Below are 21315 nucleotides of genomic sequence, written 5' to 3' on the forward strand. Positions count from 1 at the left end.
TATGTGTGGTGGCCGGGGATCGACGGAGAGATAGAGGCCTGGGTCAAACACTGCCAGGCCTGCCAAGAATCCCGCCCAGATCCCCCAAGGGCCCCAGTCCAGTCCTGGGAGTCCGCCCGAGCACCATGGTCACGCCTGCATGTGGACTTCGCTGGCCCCTTTCAGGGGAAAACATTCTTCATAGTGGTGGACTCCTACACCAAATGGCTGGAAGTCGCACTGGTACCGTCCACTTCTACGTCCGCAGCCATCCGGGTACTACGCAGGCTGTTTGCAACCCACGGGCTCCCTGACACTCTCGTCTCAGACAACGGGACTGCATTTACGTCAGGAGAATTCCAAACCTTCACAGCGCAGAACGCCATCCGCCACATCCGTTCGGCGCCATTCCACCCTGCCACCAATGGCCAAGCAGAACGCATGGTGCGGACCACCAAGGACACCCTTCGCCGCATGACGCAAGGGGATTGGGAGTACCGCCTTGCCACATTCCTCCTAGCACAGCACAGCACCCCCAGCTCAACGACTGGCCGGAGCCCCGCTGAACTACTAATGGGTCGGCGCCTTGCAATCAGATTGGACCGCCTTCACCCCGATAGAGCTCAGGATGAGGTAGTGGTGGGGGAAGGCAGGAACCCCCGGACCTTCGAGGCCCAGGACCCAGTGTACGCAAAGAATTTTGGGGCAGGCCCAGCATGGGTACCCGCCACAGTCACCAGGGTCACTGGCCCTGTGTCGTACGAGGTGCTAACGGATGGAGGGCAATGCTGGCGCCGCCACTGCGACCAGATACGGCGACGATTCCCGGGAGAAAACCAGGAGGAGGAGGACAGGTCAGAGGAGTCCCAGGGGAACAGTGGGGCAGTGAGGCCCATAGAGCAGCAGGGGCCAGCAGGAGAGGCAGAATCAGTAAATACAGAGAGGACCCGTGAGGCCGAAAGGACACCGGAACCAGAACCACGACTGAGCGAGCCGGTTGCGCCAGACCAAACAGCCCCATCACAGCCAGCATCCTTGGAACACGAGCCAGAACCTGAACACCGGACCAGGGAACACCACAGGCCGCAACGGACACGTAGGCCGCCAGCGTACCTTGAGGACTATGAATGCGACCTCCCGGGCAGGACTGGAACTTAGAGGGGAGGGGTGTTATGTACTGAGTCGAATAGGATCCAAACTGCAGCAGTCTGATTGGTCCTAGAACAATAGGATCCAAAAGGCAGCAGTCTGACTGGTCCTAGAACAATAGGATTCAGAATGCAGCAGTCGGATTGGTCCTAGAACAATGCAGCAGTATGATTGGTTGGCAGGAACCACCCAATCATGCTCCAGATTTAAGTGAATCCACAACCTGATTGGCTTACAGTAGAATTCCGGAATTAGCCAATCATGTGCAGCCCATTGTGTAAATAATGTATATAAAGCAGATACCTTGAGGGGACTTTCATTCATTCCTCCTCACCGCTATGAGCTGAATAAAGAGCATGAAATCACTTTGCGACTCTGAGTATATTTCAGGACTACAGCTCCCATCAACCCTGACCACTGGTTCCTGTTAGCTAGGGATGATCTGGAGGGCCAAGTTTGCCTATGTCTGCTTTAAACAAAAGGTTTCATTTAGTTTCATTTTGTTTATAAAACAGCAGCATACAAAATACAAGGTAGTACAAACAAAAGCAGATTGATATATGTTACAATGAACCTAATGATGTATAAGGTGATGCATTTTCCTCAGTTTTATCACTCCACTACATAACAAACCCCTCTTTTTTAAAAAGGTTATTTCATTGGCTATCCTCCCTATCCTTTATTAGGTTTGTTAATTTAATCATGTACACCATATCCCAAATCTAAACAGTGGGAGTCCTTATTTTCTTCCTGTTTGCAAAAATCAACATTCTGGCAGCTGTTAGAAAGATGTACTGAATCGTTTACAAATCCAAACAATATGAACAATTTATCTAATGGTAGCTTGTAACCTGTTATTATTTCAATTTCATTTATTATCTCTTACCACAATTTTCTTTAGGGCAACCCCAGAAGATGTGGGCCATGTCTGTATTTATTACTTTGCATCCCCAACACATGCTGTTAGCATAAAACAACAAAAAAATGTTTTAAGGACTACACGGAAGCTCCAGGAATGCAACAGAAGGCAGCACACTCAGCCTCTGCAAAATTTTATATGCGTATGTTCAACACATTTCACAAAGTTATGATGGAAAGGGCTGAGTTGTGTCGCTTGTCACCAAAGATGTCATAGGTCACTATCTACTGTCATTTCAAAAACTTGCACAATTACATTGCATTATTTGCCCCACCTGTTACGTAAGTGTAAACTGGCAGGGAGGAATATTGCATTTTCCCAGTCAAAATATTGTTTTTTGACAGCTGAGAAATAAGTGATTTGCCTGCAATAGAAGCAGTACTACCTTGAGGAAAGATGTCTCCATCTCTTGTGACAGCTGAGAGCTATGTAATACTGGACAGAAATAATTGTCTGGAAAGACTCTGTCTGCATTCTAATTCACTCTTTGGTACAGCTTCACTTCAAATGGACACGCTTTAGAACTCTCACTCCCTCATTAGAATGGGGAAGTGAGAGCTCTGAAAAATACTTGCTCTTAAAAGGAAATTTTGGGGGGGGATTTTGGGATCGAGTTTTCCACCAATTGTATATTCCCACCCCCTCACTTAATTACAGATTGTGCTGTTCCATTTGAACCATAGCCCAAATCTGAACCAGAGCTCTAGGAAGTGATCTAACATAAACAAGTGTTTCTCAAACTTTTGAAGGTTGGGACCCCTTCTAAACTTCCTGTGCCCTTTGTCTCCCTTGACCTCTCCCCACCCTGCAAACTCAGATCTGGTTCAGTGGATATTATAAGGTCATATTATGCACTCGTGTGCATGCAGTGTGTAGGTGTTCATGTAAAGAATGAACGATTACTTGGCAAGAGCTTTCACCTGCCCCTCCATCAGCATCCATTGGAGGCTGGCTGGTCTGTTAGGGTGAATGGGACACTCCACACTGATCTCAGTCTACTTTTCGCCAGACATCACCTGCCTGCTTTTTTACTCCCAAACAGTCCAGTGGGTGGCATTGCTTGTCAACTGCCCCACCAACCTCAGTCTGACCTCAGCCAGCCTCTCACCTGATGATTCATCCACACATCAGCTTGTGCCATGCCTAGAAATCATGGGTCCGAGCGGTTTCCCCCTTGCTCCACTCCTTTCCAAAGGAAAACCTGCTTTTAGCGATAGATATGAACAAATGGCAATCTGAGGAAATTTTGGATCCCCTCCGCACAACTCCTATTAATGAAGCTGCCATTCACACATGCACAGCTGTCTCAAATGTCCATCACCATTCTGAAGTGAAAAATGAATGTAGCTTAAGTTTTCTAGTCAGTTTGAGGAAAAACACATCAAACAGCAGTATTTATCAAGAGACTTCAAAACAAGCAGTTGGAGAACACTGAATGCAGAGTAAGCAGTAATATGAACATACCCAAAGTGCATTAAAAATATGACACTTTTCCTTCCACACAGGAATGGAACCGAACAGTACAAACCAATGCATTACAGATACAGATGAGGCAGCTAATACGGCTTAATGCATTCTTTGCAAAAGCCAACAAAACAAAACAAAGCACTCCAACAAGTTAAATTTAAAAATGGACATCAAGAGCTTTCTCAATGGGTCCCAGCCCTTTTCCAGTTTACTTTTTATGATCTTGACGATAAAGCAAACAGCGCTCAAAGGTGAACACTGAAGAGCGATGGATCTTACTCTGAAAGAGTGGCAGCGATGACGGAGGTTAGACGTTCTGAGAGGCTCATCATTCTTCCTCCATGCTACACTTGTTGTCACAGCATCATTTCCTGACCTGTTTTCTTTTCAAAGCAAGCTTGCCTGCGTGTAGATGGCAAGGCTGGGTGCAGTTGACATTGGAAATGAATGTCACGCTGAGCTTCAGCAGCAGTATGCAAAAAAGAACAGAGAAAAAAATAAAAAGAAGCTCTAAGCTACAGGAAGAATTCCCATTTTTGCTAGAGAATGGCAAGTGCTGGAAAAGAAGGGGCAGAAACACGATGTAAACGTCGAGAACCTTGAATTGCAACTGGGGTTTCATGATATTTTACTTGTGCCACACATGTACTTCTCTGGATTTAAACGACCCACGCAGTTTCCTCCCAGGCCACTTTCCCTTCCTCACGGCTCTGAGGAACTGAGGCGAGGGAGCGACCCAACTTGGCCACAGCCGCCTCGCGCCTAAGTTCCTGGGCGTCACGTGGGAGCGCGTCTCCCGCCAACCGCGCGTCGCGTCGCCGGAGAGCGAGAGAGAGAAGGCGGCCCTGGGGACATGGTGTTTCTTCTGGCATTGGAGGGGATCTCAGGGAAGGGGCGGGATGCCTCCTCCAGCCCCGAGGAGTCGCCACCTGCTCCTTAAATGCGCGCCACAATGAGCGAGGGAAGAAGCGGCGGCGCTTCTCGCGGGCGCTGCTCCGCGAAGGGAGCCAAAGAAAGGCAGCCGCTACCTTCTTAGCAGCGGGAGCTTTCCCGCCCCCCTCCCTCCTGCTCACGTCGGGCGGCCCCGCGGGCCCTCTTCCACCCGCAACTTCGCTTTGCATGTCAGGCCGGGCAAACTTCCTGCAACTTGGCGCGAGTTCGCAAGCGCCGAATGAGGGCGTCCCTTTCCCGCCTTCCCCGCCCTGGTGGATTTATTTTGCCCTCAGGTCGACGCCGGCTCCGCTCTCTTCTCAAGACGGCGCTGCTTCGTCGTCTCGAGGGAGCTAAGCGAAGCATGCCAAGCTGAAGGGGCGCTTATTGCGCGGCGCTCTTAGCAAGGGCGAGCAGCAATGAAAACCCGCCAGAGAGTGAGGCGTTAAAACTTAACAGATGCATGTACAGAGTATGGTGCCTTTCGACGGAGCCGCCGCCGCCAGGAGCTGCTGCTGCTACTGGGCTTGACTCTTGAGGCCGCTTTATGACTTTCCGGCGGAGATTTCCTTATGGCGTAATTGCCGTGAGCTGCGCCTCTCTCTCACACAGACACTGCTGCTCATTTGGCCCAGGAAGCCGAGGGCGCGTCTGGGTGCCTCCTCCGACTTTCTGCTCTCGTCCGTTTTATGTGGCTGCGACTTTCTCTTGGACGGAGAGCAACAGCTTGATTGCCCGCCCGCCCGCCCGCCCGCCGGAGAAGCGCTCGCCCTGCAAAGTGCGCTGACAAGCCAAGGTGGCAGCAGGAGCCTTGGGCATGAGTTTGCCTCTCTCCGAGGCTGCCCGGCTTCCCCCCCTCCTGGCCGTCCTTTTCCAATTTCTATAAATCAAGACAGCAGCAGACTTCTCTCTTTCTCTGGGCTCGCCACCCCCCCCCGTCGTTCCTCTCCCTCCCTCCTTCCCTCTTCCTCCAAAGCAGCAACTCACTATCCTCGTGTTATTTATGGATGCGCCCCTCTCGCTCGGAAAGCCGAGCGGCGCTCTGTTGCTTCGCAGGCGCTCGCTTTTAACTCCAAAGTTTCATACGGTGTTTTTTTGTTTTTGTTTTAAAGGCGGCATCTGAGGAGGAGAAGCGGTTCGCGGGGGGAAACGAGGCGAGCGAGCCGGAGCTTGAAGAGAGCGGGCGCGCCTGAGAGGAGCCGTCGCTTTTTCTCTTCTCCCGCCTCAGAAGCCTCGGCGCTGCCTGCTGCGTGCTGCGTGTGGCAAGGTGGCCCCCACGGCTCTGCCTGCCCCCTTCCTGCTCGGCGGGAGCTGTGGGGAGAGCGCGAGGCTCCTGCAGCCGCCCCAGTCTCTTTTCTCCCGCCTTCTCCTCGTCGCCTCCTCAGCGCCCGGAGAAAGCTGCTCGCCTCCGCCCTCCAGCCAAGCAGGGACCCGCTGCTGCTGCTGCTGCCGGCGCCGCCGCTGCTGCCGCTTTTGCCCCCGCCGTGATGCCATGCCCCGCAGCCACAGCCGAGGAGACGACGAGGGCGGCTCCGCCGGCGGGCTCTGGCTGAAGAGCAGCACGGCGGGGTGTCGCGGCAGCGGCATGAAGGATGTGGAGTCTGGCCGGAGCAGGGTGCTCCTGAACTCGGCGCCCTCGCGAGGGGACGGCTTGCTCCTCTTGGGCACCGGCGGCGGGCTCGGCGGCTTGCGGGAGAGCCGGCGAGGCAAGAAACGAGGAGCCCGGATGAGCCTGCTGGGGAAGCCGCTCTCCTACAGCAGCAACCCGACCTACCGGCGGAACGCCAAGTACAGGAGGCTGCAAAACTATCTCTACAACGTGCTCGAGAGACCCCGCGGCTGGGCGTTCATCTACCACGCCTTCGTGTGAGTAGTAGCGCCGCGGGAGGCGCGCTCAGGGGGCTGTTGATAGGGCCACCTGGGAGGGAGGGGCGCCCACCTGGCCGGTGCGCGCGCCCGTGTGGGGGGGGGGCGGGTTGAGGAGTGCGGTGGGTTCTAACGCGGTGGGATGTTGCTGGACTACCTTGGCGACGGTTCTCTGCAATGAGCAGCCTTTGCGTGCTGCCCAGATGTGGTGCTGTCTCAAAGTGAGGCATCATCTACTCCGGATGACTTCACTTGGGTTTTTAAATGTCTATTTAAAGTGTTTTGTTTTGTTTGCCCACTCTTTATTGCAAGAAAAACAAAAGCTGGTTGCACCTAAAACATTCTCCATATACATATTGTCACTCTTTGGGTTCTTCTCACACATCATGCCCTTAAAAGCTCCCTGTCCACACTTGTGGATGCCTTTCATTTGAGGCAGGAAGCTGAACAGAGAAACATGAAAGCCAAATGCACACCCTAGTCGGCTTCCAAATTATGGCACAAAAACTGCAATAAATAACCAATAAATCCAAAACGATGTAAGACTTTATGCACTTACCTGGAAGCAAGTCTCTTGAATGCAGAGTGGCTTACTTCCAAGGAAGACATACATGTGACCAGGCTGTATGCGTCATGTGTGAAAGTGTCCTTAGAGAGTCTGCTTTAATCCTTTCTAATTGTGCTTATAGTCGAAGGATGGACAGCCTCACTTAAATGACTGAACTTGTGAAAACCTGAAGGGGAAAGTTAAGGTGGGGACCAGTTCTTTCATGTTAATTGATATGTGATGATACCAGATGTTGCGTAGTTGAAAATATGGGACATATGGCAATATTTTCTGGCACTGCCAGGTTCACTGGCAGGGGGCAAATGAGGGTCTGAATTGATATGTTCTGAGGTGCACAGGCTCTTCCCTTTTGAGAAGTGCTGAAAGGTGCAATAGGCGACAAGATCCTAAATATGGCGTATAATGCCTTAGGTTTTCCCCAAGGGCGGAACAAACAGAACTTTTTCAGAATGTTGGAGTGGAAAGGTAGGACATACTGGTTCTCTATAATGCAGAGGGAGGAACCAGTAATAATGCACGCATGCTGCAAATGAGTCCAAAGGGGAGAAATCTGAAGCGATTTAAGAATGATCCATAATGGCTTTGTGGAATGGCTCTAGGAAAGCAGTTTTCCATTGGAAATTGCGGAGTTATAGAATGGCTGTAAAATCCATAACTATGACAAAAGCAACCATATACGCTATTAAGGGAGGTTCTGAGGAAAAAGAAAGACTGTGTTTAAAAACTATGTTCTTACTGTCATTATGCAGCACTCTAATTGCACACACTTCTTTTCATTTACAATAATAGCAGTTACATAGAACATCCAAGTGTTCGAAGTACTTCAAGGTTTCAATAGCCCTGTAAAGTAGGCCACTATTACTTTCCCCACTTTTAAGACTGGGGTCTGAGGCCGAAAGAATAGTGCTGAATACTTCTATATTGCACTTGAACTTTCAAGTGTTCAAAGCACTTTACATGCATTATCTGGTTGTAATCCTTACACAATCCTTAGCAGTGAGGTGAATATTATTGTACTGCAGGTGAGGGTGGTGTGACTGAGGTTTGCCTGAGGCCATCTTGCAAGTTCATGGACCACACGCTTGCAGATTAGCAGTGCAGTCTCCTAGCCACTATGCCCCATCAGTTCTCATAACAGTCCTTGCATAAAGCTACCTAGCTGGTTAATGGGCAAGATGTGATTTGAATTATGGATTTCCCAGGTCATAACAGTTCACTTTCTTATACATTGCATTACATGATTTCTGCATCCCCATTGAAGTCAGTTTTCCATTCCGTGCCACAGAGTTAGGGGTGAGCAGTGAGATAGCTGGATTTGCATATGATATCTACAGGATAAAACCGAGCAGTGAAATGGCAAATGTGATTCAGTAGAAACAAGTGTAAAGTGATTTGTGTCAAGGCAAAACATGCCCCCCTCCATACACATATACACTCATGGGGAACTGAACTGGGGGTAATTGACCAGGAATGAAACCTTGGGATTGTAGTGGATAGCTCGATAAAGATATTGACCCAGTGTGTGGCAGCCATGGAGAAAGGCAAATTGTGTGCTACGGATCATTATGAAAGGAATTGGAAATAAAACTGCCAATATTATAATGTCTATACAAATCTGTTGTGTGGTTGCACATGCAATACTGCACTATAGTTCTGGTCATCTCATTTTGAAAAGGATGTTGTGGAACTGGGAAAGAGTCAGAAAAGGGCAAGGAGGCAAGTTACAACATTAAGGACTTTTTCGTTTAGAGAAAAGGCAAGTAAAGAGGGAACACGATCGAGGTGTATGCAATTATGTGTGGTGTGGATAAAATGAATAGAGAAAAGCTTTTCTCCCTTGCTCATGACATTGGAGCACGGGGACATCCAGTTGAGCTGAAAGCTGGAAGATTCAGGACAATCAAAATAAAATACTTCTTCACGCTGTTACACAACACATAGTCCAGTGATGGAATTTGCTCCTGCAGGAACTAGCGACGGCCACCAACTTGGGTGGCTTCAAAAGAGGATTAGGCAAATTAGTGGAGGGTAAGGCTATCAATGGCTTCTAGCTATGATGTTTATGTTCTGCTTCCACTGTCTGAGACAGTATTGTTCTGAAAGCCAATTGTTTTACAGTTGCCTCAGAAAGTGGCAGAAAGCAGTTAGGCGGAATAGCTGCTTTTTGCTTTTGAAATGTGTTGGGCCTGGACCGTGAACTTGCAGGCTTTGGAACTGCACCAGCCAACAATATCAGCAGGTGTTATAATCTTTAAATTCACCTAAAGTATTTTCATCTCCAGCTCTTTCTTAAGCTCTTGTCAGGATGAACAGCGAAGAGTATGCTAGATAGCATACAACCCTTTGGAAGAACAGACTTTGTCCTATATCCCCTGATAACAGGACATAACAGAGTTCTTAGGTCTTTTTAATCTCAATTTGCATATGTGTGCACGAAGAAAGGCATCCCCTAGCCCAGTTCAGCAAACTAACCACCTTATAACTAGATACACGCACTGATTACAAGACTCAGTTTGGACCCCAATTTGGTGGTTGTAAAACAGCCTGATCTAGCTCTGACCCAATTGGAGGCTGTATATAACTTAATTTACTTGTTGTCAGAATTAGGTGAAGTTTACAAGAACGGTTGCCCCTTCTGAGGGCATGAATCCTTCCAAAATTCCGAAGGGTAGTTGTTGCAGTTTTGGAATCTGCTCCATTTTTCCTTTTGACAGAAGTGAGGGCCTTTCCACACGTACTTTTCATAGTAGTGTAGTTGCTGTTTGATCTCTGTGTGTTTTTAAAAGTGAATTTGGAGCAGAGGATCTGCACCTGCAGTCAGTTGTAACTGTATATGGGAGACTAAGTGCAGTTTTTCCTGTCCACCCCAATGGCTGGCTGTGCCTGCTTACTTTTTGGTTCTAGTACACTTCCATTGCTGGTTTTTGTTGTTTTTTCAAATTTTTATTAGATATTTTAACACAATAATTTTAACAAAAATACATCATCCACATTGTCCCCCCTCCATTTTCCCCCTTCCCCTCCCCCCTAAACCTCCCACCACACCCCCAGACTTCCCTCAGCTCCTTTCTCTGGTTTCTCAACACATCTTTCTGTCTGCATGTAGTAAAATTGTAAAGATCCTCAAATTATCTATATATTGCAATAAAGAGTTTGTGAATGTTTATGCAAAACCTGCCAAAGAGTCCAGTTCATTTTGTTGCTTCTTCAAGTATTTCGTAAAAGGTTCCCATTCATCTTTAAAATCACAGTTATCCTTGTCATGTAGTTTGTGTGTCAGTTTTGCCAATTCTGCATAGTCCATCAGTTTTTCTTGCCACAGTTCTTTCGTCGGGATTTCCTCATTCTTCCATCCTTGTGCTATTAAGACTCTTGCCACCGTTGTTCATTCCTGGTTTTTGAAACCATGTGCACATGACTTTAGCCACAATCCAAAGGTACTCTGTAGTTTCTTATGAAATACTGCTATTTGTTGTGTCTTCCTCCAAGCCATCATTGATCTGACTGTAGCCTAGTTGAATTCATAGTAAAGTCCAGGTGTGTACATTTGAGATGCTGACCAGATGACAGTCCGCACAAGCAGCACCCTCCCCTCCCCCTCTCCACATGCCTTTTGCCACACACCCATGCCTCTCTGTACAAGATGGCATCAGTTGCGCCCAGCACTACCACTCTCCAGAAAAAAAATGTTTGTGGCTTAAAGCAAAATGTTGTGAGCGGGGAAGGGACATAGATTTTGTCTTTGCCCTTTGGGGAGGCAGGTATTCAAACTGCTGTGAGGCACAAAAGTTGTGAGCATTTGTGACACAGCGCCATAGGATTAAAGGTAGGGGGGCAGCCGGGTTTGTTTTTGCAGAACTCAGGAACATCACCCCCCCAATAAGTTGTTTATTATTATTTTCAGCCAGAATTGGATGAAATTTGCAGACAGAGTTGCCCCCCCCCCCTGAGATAATGATACCTGCTAAATTTCAGAAGGATCACTGTTTTTCAAGGTGTGTACACAAGGAATCAGTTTACCTTTGTATTTTGTGGCCTGAAAATTGCAGACATGAGAAATTAGCTTCTGGGTAAGAATTTGCCACATTGCAGAGAAATAGGTCCAGGGAGTTTTGTGCCAGGAACCTTTAATTTTGGAGTGGAAAGAACTAAAAAGGGTTCACTCCCTCCCTCTGGTTGCATAGGAGGCCTTTCAATTACCAAAGAGAGATCCCTCTCCCTCTCTCTCTGTCCTGGCATCTTCCTTTAGCTTAGAGGCAGAAGTGCCTGGTGGGCTGCACTATTGCTCTCCTGTCTTCCAGGTACAATCAGTGGCTGTCACTTTCCAAGAGGGGAGCTTGGTGTAGCACCTAGCAGTGTTGGATTGGCTCCACCGCTACTCACCATTGCAAGCCTCTCATGCCTCCCCTCTCGGTAAGCGGCAATGACCCACTGTGTTAGGAGGCTGGGAGAGCAGTGGTTCCCTCCTTGCTCCTTCCTCTATTGCTTAGAGATATACCTTGGAAAGCTGATATCCCTCCACAAGTACTGGAATTGGAGAGCACCAGTAAAATAATTCCTTCCTTTTACAAGCTAGACCTGTCAATCACAGTGGAGCTCTTCCTCCACACCCTCTCTTCACTCTAGGTTTTGCTCACACTTCCCCTATCATACCACTACAGTGGTACCTCGGGTTACATACACTTCAGGTTACAGACTCCGCTAACCTAGAAATAGTACCTCGGGTTAAGAACTTTGCTTCAGGATGAGAACAGAAATTGTGCTCCGGCGGCGCGGCAGCAGCAGGAGGCCCCATTAGCTAAAGTGGTGCTTCAGGTTAAGAACAGTTTCAGGTTAAGAACAGACCTCCGGAACGAGTTAAGTACTTAACCCGAGGTACCACTGTATAGCATAATGGTAAGTTTGGAGAATTGCTTTAGATTTCAGCAGATACATTTTTTGTTGTTGTCTGGATCATTGAGTCCCTATTTCACTCGTACCTGGCTTGTAGGATCCTGCTTTGTTTACTTAAGGCGTTTAGCTTTAGCTAAAAAGTATCTCAGATGTACTTGGAAAAATCATTAATAGCGTGTTCCCTGCCCTCAGGCTTACAATCTAAACAGAGACAATATATAAGGAAAAAGGAAGGAGAAGGGGAAAGGCTTTGCCTCTGACAAGCCCCAAACACCTCAGAGACATCCTGCATTACCTCGGGATTTGTGATATTCCTGAATTATATACAAACCTCAATTTATAACACTTTCTCCAAAGGAACTTTTTATGTGAGAGAGCCATAGGTTGGGAGTGTTGTAGATTTCCTTCCTTCAATTCTGTTGAAGGTTTATTGTGATTATTCTATCTGACAATTTCTAACATTAGCCATAGGTAAAGGTAAAGGGACCCCTGACCATTAGGTCCAGTCGTGGCTGACTCTGGGGTTGTGGCGCTCATCTCGCTTTACTGGCCGAGGGAGCTGGCGTACAGCTTCCAGGTCATGTGGCCAGCATGACTAAGCCGCATCTGGCGAACCAGAGCAGCACACGGAAATGCCGTTTACCTTCCCACCGGAGCGGTACCTATTTATCTACTTGAACTTTGACGTGCTTTCAAACTGCTAGGTGGGCAGGAGCAGGGACTGAGCAATGGGAGCTCACCCCGTCACGGGGATTCGAACCACCAACCTTCTGATCGGCAAGTCCTAGGCTCTGTGGTTTAACCCACAGCGCCACCCGCGTCCCAACATTAGCCATAGGCTATAGTTATTCCATTATCCTAGTATTAGTATTTGGCTTCTGGGTTGGATTCGTGGGTCGTTATTCTTTTAGGTCCCTTCTGCCTGGAATGGTATAACATGTTCTATGCAATTCCTACCAAAAGGAATGATAGCTGGCACAGGGAAAGTATAAGTTACCTTGGGGTGCATATGCAAAACCGCTTCTAAACCCTTTAACTATGCTTAACCACCATATAACACTTGAAATTAAATGAAGAGAAATTAAGTTGTGCTTTCCCCCTACCCCACCCAACACTTACTGAATGTTTTAAGAGTCAAGTACAGCTTTTACATGTGCTAGTGACTGGTAGCCTGAAATTTAAAAAATGGTAGTTCTGTCTTTTTTGTGCTTAATGTTGACTGCAAATGTGTGATCCGTCTATATATATTTGGCTCAACTGTCAGACAGAGCACTGACAATCTGAAGTATTCTGAAGTTAGGAACTTGATTATGTATAGGGTATCAATATAGTTGTTAGCCCTTCGGAACAAAGCTCAGGAACACGTGAAAGAGGAGTTTTGCAAGATATTTTGAAAGCTAATTCACAGCTTCATTTAGGGATCAATTTTATGGAGTCTGGCTTGGTATCATCCATAGGGCAAAAAGGAAAAAACAGGAAGAGAAGAAAAGATCTAATTGAGAGAATGATCGGAAGCAAATGTTTTCCTCTCCCTTGGGCTTTGAATATCTCTGAATGAGTGTATTGCATCTCTGGCGCATCCATTCATTCACTTAGATTCATGTTTGCTTGTTCACTCAGTCTCCTGTAACAGTTTTGTCTCCTTGGTTATTTTTAGATACTTTATTCATGGTTTCTGAATGAATGCACATTAAAAACAGTATAAACATTTGTTGGGGCAGTCAACAGATTGCATGGGTTTTCAAGGTGCCCCCCCCTAATTCTCAATTTCAGTAGCTTTTGTATTTGTATAAATCTTACTTGCTTAGATTTTGCTTGGAAAGTAGCTTTTTAAGTTTTTGAATTGATTGAAAGGAACTTAGGGAAAAATAAATGTATAGACATGCTAGGCTCCAAAACTCTCATTAAAGATTGAGAGGACTGTTTAAATGTCTTTAAAAGATAAGGAAAAGTCTTAGCAAATACCCAAATTTTGGATATTTGCAAACTGAAGAATTAGATTTTGCTGTCTCTTCCTCATATGTTTCCTTCACTGGACTTTCAACAAAATACTTTATTCCCCTGATGATGAATACATCACCTGTTGTGACAAATTGTTTTTGATCATTAAGAGCTTGAATAGCACCCGCCTGGATTACACAGTTGTAATTCAACATATGAGTCCCTCAATAATGGTAGTAATTACTAAACACAGTTTTACTGTAATATACTAATCAAACTTTTATTACTCAACAAATCAGTCTTAAGATACCTAAGGAGATTTGCATTATTCTGTACACTCAGTTGCAAGCCTGTGGATGTTTATTCCACTGAGCAGCCTCAGAGCACAATTTAATAGATGCTTAAGTAGGAACTTACCTACCCATTGCAGGTATCTAGAGCACCCAAGGGTACCAGAATGGATTATATATTCACTAAAAGTTGTAATGAATAGTGTGTTTAAATCTGAAACAATGAAACATCAACCAACTGAACATCGGAATTGTCAACAGAATTGAGATGGTGGCAGGAACAAAAGTAAAACAGTCTTAAAATCAACACTGCATTCCATTGCTTGACAAAGAGGTGCACCTTTCAATAAAATGAAAGTTATGCTGAAGTAGGACAGAACTTGAAGAGGAGGGTCCTTCAGGGTTGGAGTTTATGCTTCAGTTCCTAACCTTACAGTGAAGCCCATGATACTACCCCTGAAGTTCAATTTGTTCTGTGAGTAGTTGTGATTGAATTTTGCAGATGTGTGTGTATTCCCTTTGTGGAATATTGGGTTACTACTGCAAAGATACAACTGCTTTGGATGGTTGTTTTAAAAATAGCCTTTTTAGTGAATACATGTGAAGGATGGATTTATATCAAGTTTCAGGGATGTACATGCTATACTGTAGTGACCAGTAACATCTTCTAGGGATGCTGTATTTACTGGGAATGTAGAATAAGATGCGACTTATGGAAGTTGGTATCTATATGTTAATTAGTGTTTCTAGCAGTTTCAATAAAAATTTATGCATTTTTTTTGTCACCTTTAATGATTTTGTTCTGTTGGACTATAACGCTCCAAAAATGAGATGGTGAGGTAGTTTGGAGGAATGCCAAGAAAGCAGGGTTTTTGCTACTGTTATTTGTGAGTGTGATTCAAATATGAGCCTAGCTGAAAATAAATCTGACAATGTTAAATCTATTAAAATATAAATTCCCAGATTAATGAAGTCATGACACAGCAGCGGCACCGTAAACAATGACGACTGCCAGCTACCTTTAGATAATTGCCTGCATGGGATGAGTGCTGCAGCTTTAATTTTTAATTGCAAATGGCAGTTTTGGCAACTGAAAATATTCTATGGTTTTTCCCCCTGGAACAAACTTATATGGAAATTCTTGAAAAATGATTGTAATACAGATGCACCAATTGTTCCAATGCATATCAGCTTCTCTCAGTCTTTGAAAATAGTTGCCATTCAATGTTGTTGTCTTTTCTAACTGGTTAACTTTAATTTGAAGCTTTGTTCCATGAAAATTTTGCAGGCTGTATTCTCCTTCATGACGTTACTGACATAGACTCAGATAGTTTGATTTCTCTAGAATCAAAAGAGTTGAGCATAGAGGAAGCAACATGATGAAAGGAGACAATTTATGTCTCTTCTTTAGCCCTCAAAAAGAGTCCACAAAATCAGACCAGATGGTACATTGGATGCCTCATCCAGACCTTTCAGAACAACTTATATGATTTGGTTGGATACTAGTCATAATGAATATGCTAGCTACTTGTAGTTCATCATGATTGGGATACTGCTAAATAGTTTGGGTATCAAAGTATAAAGCAGTTGGTAGGCAGAGGGAATCAATATTTTACATGAGAAATGAAAGTATAGTTGCCAAAAAAGATTTTAAGTGTTTTTTCCATGTGTACTGCACACTTTGTCTCTTCAAATTATAAGAGAGATCTGGGGAACAACAGCTAATTACAGCCTAACGAATCATCAGTGCTATTTTTCTAGAAAAAAACGGTGCTGGAACTCACCATGAACACCTTCATTCTCTTAGAATAGCAATTCTTCATTCTCTTAGAATGGGGCCCACCTGAGAGGTTCCAGTGAGTTATGACTGAAAAAAAAGCCCTGCAAATCATTAAAACATAAGCCCCAAGTTTAACATCATCACAAGAGATATTTTTCTCACAAATGCATTGCTTTAGTACTTCATTGCTCTTGTTTTGAAGCTAAATTAAGGACCATCATGAGCTGGAACAATGACTCACGTTTTTCTCAGTGTAATTTAGTATGAATTTTCTCCAGAATTCACCTTAATAAACATTAGCACATAAAAAGGAAAGAGGAATTTTTTATCGTTTTACGACAAAAATTGCTATCTTCATGTGTTTTTATAATATGCAAGTCGTGTGAGACAGAAATGAACACTTCTTACTTGATTGTTTTTCAACTGCGTATTACAGTAGTTTATTTTTCCCTACCACATTATCCTCTGGGGCTAATTATCTCTTTCCACATCAGTTAATGAGAGTTTTGCCATTTTGTGTAATAGCAACAGGACCCTTCCTGTTCTGTCCATCTGAAACGGCTAAACTGCAGAGGAAATGGTTGAGTGAGGGGAAATGCATTGCTAAATCTAAGTTTTAAACAGTGGCATTTAAATGTAGAACTATTAAAATAATATGTGGTTTGTAAAAAAGAAAGAAAGAATCCCTCCCCCTTTGCTTTACCTTCCCTCTGAATCTAAGCTGGAGCCAGCTCAGAAGAAAGTCACTGTTGTCTGGGAAGTGCCTAAGTCTCACAGAGGGGCTCAGGCAAGTCACCTGTGGGTGGGAAAAATTGGGTTCTTTCTTTATTTGCTCAGCTTCCACTGCTTATCTTCTTCCTTTATCCCCTCTTCACCTCTTCTCTTTTCACTCTCACTCAACCCTCTCTCATCCATTTTGTTTCCACTCCTCACTCCCAAAGCAGCTGGCGAAGGCAGGAACTCACCTGTGTCTTTTCAGGGGAGGAAGTTTTACTGGAGAATCAGGTCCACATGTCCTCCCTGTGTTTCACCTTCCACTGGACATCCTCCCTTAAAACTTCCAACGGAGCAAGGAAATTTGTGTGTGAAAGTTCCACCACTACTGCCCTTGCAAAGTCAGTCAGTTCTCCATGGTAAGACTCATGGAGAATGGAAGAGTGATGGATTGCTAGCTTCCTCTTAGCATAACAGCAAGCTCTGGCAACCAAGAGTTTGTATCTTCACATGGTGCTCAGTTTTACCATGGCTCAGTGGCAGTTAAGGACAATGCATATGATGTGTGCAGACTTTGGGGGTCTTATCCAGTGCTCTGAATGCATAGATCTAGTGGCACAATGGGACTTCTATCTCCTCTCCTTCCTCTGCACTCTCCAAATATGCTCCAGAGCATTCCCCCACCCCACCAATTTTGAGGGGATGCATGGAGCGGAAGGAAACAGGAGAAGAAGAGGAAGTTCTGTTACCTACGCATAGATGCCTGTTAGGCCAGTAAACTAACTGTCTCTAGTGGTTTGGAAGGAGCTTGTTGGATGCGTGATGGGCTGTTGTTGTGTTTTTAAACATATTACAAGAAATACCACTGCTTGCCCTCTTCTTGCTTGGTTTGGGTTCCCAGTGCACCCATGAAACCCTGTTTCAAAATAAGGGAATGATTTGAAAATGTTGACCATTTATTAGGCCTGTGAGCAATTGTGGAGAAATGATAGATTTTGCTATATTTTTTGTTATATCCTGCAACTTTTCATAGCCTTAGATACATGGCAACCTTGAGATATTAGTATGAATTTATGCCTTGGGCGAAACACTACTGGAATATTATCACCTTCTTGAAGTGTCTGAAAAACAATGAAATACGAATAAAGAGTGGACACAATCCAGCATGCAGTAAAGGTCTGTACCTATGCATGTGTTTAACAGTGTATTCCTGTGTTTACTGAGAAGTACGTCCCACCGTGTTCCTGAGTAGGCATCGTAAGCATGCATAGGATTGATTGCACGGAAATCTCCCATTGATACCAATCAGAATTTAAAATGTTTAATGCTTGCTGGCTGAATTGTGCAAATGGGCTTATAGGTTCATGTGGGATACTATAGATAAAATATGATGTCTCAAAATACTCAACATAGTTTGTCAAAGGCACCATATTTAGGTTTGCATACAAATACAGCATACTTAGATGTGCATTGAGTCCCTTTGGTTTTCCCATCCATATACTGACCAGAGCCAGATAATATGCTGAGCTTCAGCAAGCCAGCACCATTGTTTGGCACCTTGACCATGCTGTGTGTCAGCCCACATGGATCATTTGCAAATGAATATTTTTCTAATATAAGGATCGTGCAACTGCTATCAAAAAATTAATATTAGCTATCTTTTAGTACAGTTTTGATGCCATGAGTTAAGTACTAGATCCTGAAAACAGAAACAATTAATATGTGCATAGCATTAACCATGATTTTCCTAACACTCAAGTTGTAGGATCCTGGTGTTTCACGACATCTGCACTTTCCTTTGTAGCCGCTAACTTGTTTTGTTATTAAACAAGAAAGCAAAATCCTGGTGCTTTGCAAAGTACAATTAACAAACAGATGGCACTTATTAAAGTCATGATTCATGTATTAATTCCATTAAGAATAAAAAGACCAGCCTATACCTGTCTTTTTCCCCTTTTTTTAAATTCATGCAGGGCACCTTTTCACCTTGGCTTCCATCCTTTGCTTGATACAGCATGTCTTTCATTTCTGAGTTGTTTAAAATATAAATAAACCCAATGAATTTGGGAATAGAGAATGGGCTGATTGTCTCCTAGTTGGAAAAAAGAAGGTTGGGGAATGTACATTTCACATTCTTGACCTGAAGCTCCTCTCCGTAGAGTCCAAATATATGCACTACACCCATTTCTAACTCTCTGGATGTCTGCATGACTCCATTCTTGAATGGACATCATTTATGTTAACTGTGACTGAGAGCAGCCAGAGCAATTGCCAGAGTTCAAATGCTACTTTGATTAATAGGCAACTGTATATTCTTAATGCAAACAGTGTACCAAATCTGCCATGATGAAAGAGGGTTGAACAATAATTAAGAATCAATGCACATGTACACGACTGGATCAATTATGAAACATCTTAACTTTTTTTTAAGCAGCTTTGTCACTGCACTAAATGGGTGCCCAGTTTCCCCAATCCTAAAGATGGTTGTTGAGCTACAAACGGGTGCCTATGCAGTATGGAACAGGGTTCAATGATACAGGCAGCCTGGCTAATCTGGGCAAAGAGGTATGGCTTTGTCTGCTAATTGCACAGCAGCTACTTGGGCCTCCCCTTTACCTTAAATGGTATTGCTTTCTTTCTTCTAGAAACTGAAGAAGGCAAGGAAATAGAGACATTTTGGATCACACTGCAAAGACAGGGTTTTTGCCTCTGTGAGAAAACGGGGAATCTTGTCTCTTTAAGAGGGGTCAGAGAGGGGAAAATGCAAATGTGTTTTTTGGGAAGGAAGCATGAAATTAATACAACTGAGCCAGGTTCAAGGTTCTTGTTTACAAAGAACCTTACAAAGCCCTGGTTACAAACTTAGCTCCAGAGTACTTAAGGTGTACCTGATCCCTACCATCACAGCTCGATGAATGATATCATGAATGATATCATCTGTAGCAGCATAGCCGGTTGATAAGGCTCGTTTGACGTCAACACGACACCAGGCTCTCAGTTTTATTGCTCCAGTCTTGTGGAATGCAGTCTTCCAATAGAGATTTGGCAGGTGTCTTCAGTATTAATTTTTTAACCTTTGTTGAAAACATTTCTATGCTGCCAGGCTTACGCAGACATTTAAAGGAAAAGCAGTAATATTGCAGTTAGCCAGTGATTTGTCCTTTTGGTTATTATGTGGGGTTTTTTTTATTGTGTGTAAATATTGTGAATGTATATATTGTATGCAGTGATGATATTTCTTTATGAAATTGTGGTGCATGTAAATAACATTTTGACAGATTAATACTTTTGTTGGGTATCAATTTTTGGAAGGGGAAATGGTTTGGAGAGGAACTGTGAAACAACTGAATGGCGTGGGGATATTCGTTTAAGGGGGAATGAATAGCGGAGATAATCTAGGTGTAAAAAAGTGTGTGTGTGTGTGAGGAGGGTATATTAACTGAAGGAGAAAATTTCCAGAGGGATCTGAGATGGAAATTGATTTCAGTAGAATTTAATTGATGGGGATTTGATTTCGAGGGTTTGTTGTTCGAACACACATCAACTCTTACCCAGTTCTTACTGCAACAGGCAAGTCACTTCTCTCTCTCAGACTGACTTGTTTACTTCCTGTAAAATTGTTCTGGCAAAAGCAGATGTGGGGTCATTAGCCAAATGTATCAGGGTAATCGTCTGCCTAGTATTCAGAGGTATAGTGCATCCTATGCAGCCACTGGACTGATAAAATGGTCTTACATGGATAAAGCTGCCCTAGAGCAGGGAGGAACAGCTTTTGGTGAACAGACATAGGGAAAGTATCCTTGGAGATGCTGGGCAAGGTGGGTGACTTTTGGGGGGCAGCGCTGCCCCTAGGCACATTATAAAACATCAAACATTATACACATCACCCAGGGACACTTCGCTGGCACATATAGTGTGTGGTCCTTTGAAGAATATAACGTATGCAAGGAGGCCTGTTGGAGTCGGTGACCAGAAAATGGCCATTGCTCAGTGGTATTGTATTGTATTTGTTTTGGGAGGGTTGTGGATGTTTTGCCTGTTTAAGGGTGAAGTTCTGAGCACTGCCCATTTTTCTTCTGTGAAATGGCAGCTTACCTGATACTGGAGTGGGCAGTGTTTGCAGCCCATCAATGCAGAAGAAGGGCCTTTCCATTTGTGACCAGCTTCTGGGGATTTCCCATGGCTGGTCACAAAGGAGGACTAGATAGCCCACCAAAGTCATTGTTAACCAATTCGGAGGCTGCTAAGCCTCCTTATTTAAGCAGGCGGTCATTGGGTACAGGATTACAGTTGGCTACAGGATTACAGTTGGCTACAGGGTGCACCATTGGAGGGGTCTAGAGTGATGTCTCTGTCCAGAAGCCAAGAATGGGGCAGATGGGCCACAGAACTTCCAATGGCAGCCTCAGAGGGCCACGTAAGTAGACCCTTGTCTTGAGGTGGTCCTTCTACTCCAGGTTTGACCCTGCTCCGGCGTTCCCCCCACCCCAACAGGGGCCTGAGAATGGATATACACCCAATGCCTGAGCCAAAGCCTACCTACACCTGGAATCAATACAGTTGTGACCAATTTTACAATCTCAGAATGTTGCCCTGCACAGTTTTTACACCCATAAAAACTAGGCCTTTGTTCCCTGGGGGTGGGTTACCGTTATTGGGTCCTCAATTGATGTTTTGTGGTGTCCACAACAATTCATTAGATTTTTAAATATGCCCTGGGCCCAAAAAAATGTTGGGGACCCTTCAACACAGTGAACAGATTTCATTTATTTGATTTTTTAAAAATCTTACCAGATGAAAATAAATTCCGTCTTTGACA

At 44.7% G+C, this 21315-nt stretch overlaps 1 protein-coding gene and 1 long non-coding RNA gene across 3 annotated transcripts in view; one reads left to right on the plus strand and one right to left on the minus strand.

The window, feature by feature from the left end:
- Positions 1-3665: 3665 nt before the first annotated feature.
- On the minus strand, positions 3666-4253 carry LOC310840757. The gene is made up of 2 exons (XR_014562098.1): positions 4158-4253; positions 3666-4070 (listed from the first exon to the last, which is right to left on the minus strand). It is a non-coding gene; the product is annotated as an uncharacterized lncRNA (long non-coding RNA).
- Positions 4254-4348: 95 nt separating this feature from the next.
- The window catches only part of KCNQ5 (potassium voltage-gated channel subfamily Q member 5), a 247138-nt gene continuing 230171 nt past the window's right edge, over positions 4349-21315 (plus strand). The window contains exon 1 of one of the 2 annotated variants that reach the window (XM_083730161.1): positions 4349-6310. In XM_083730161.1, the coding sequence (XP_083586287.1) occupies positions 5937-6310 (374 nt within the window). In that variant the 5' untranslated portion in view covers positions 4349-5936. The remainder of the gene's footprint in view (positions 6311-21315) is intronic. The other variant, XM_083730165.1, reaches the window with a different exon arrangement.

The sequence above is a fragment of the Podarcis gaigeae genome, assembly GCF_964106915.1.
Source record: "Podarcis gaigeae genome assembly, chromosome: 3".
NCBI lineage: Eukaryota > Metazoa > Chordata > Lepidosauria > Squamata > Lacertidae > Podarcis > Podarcis gaigeae.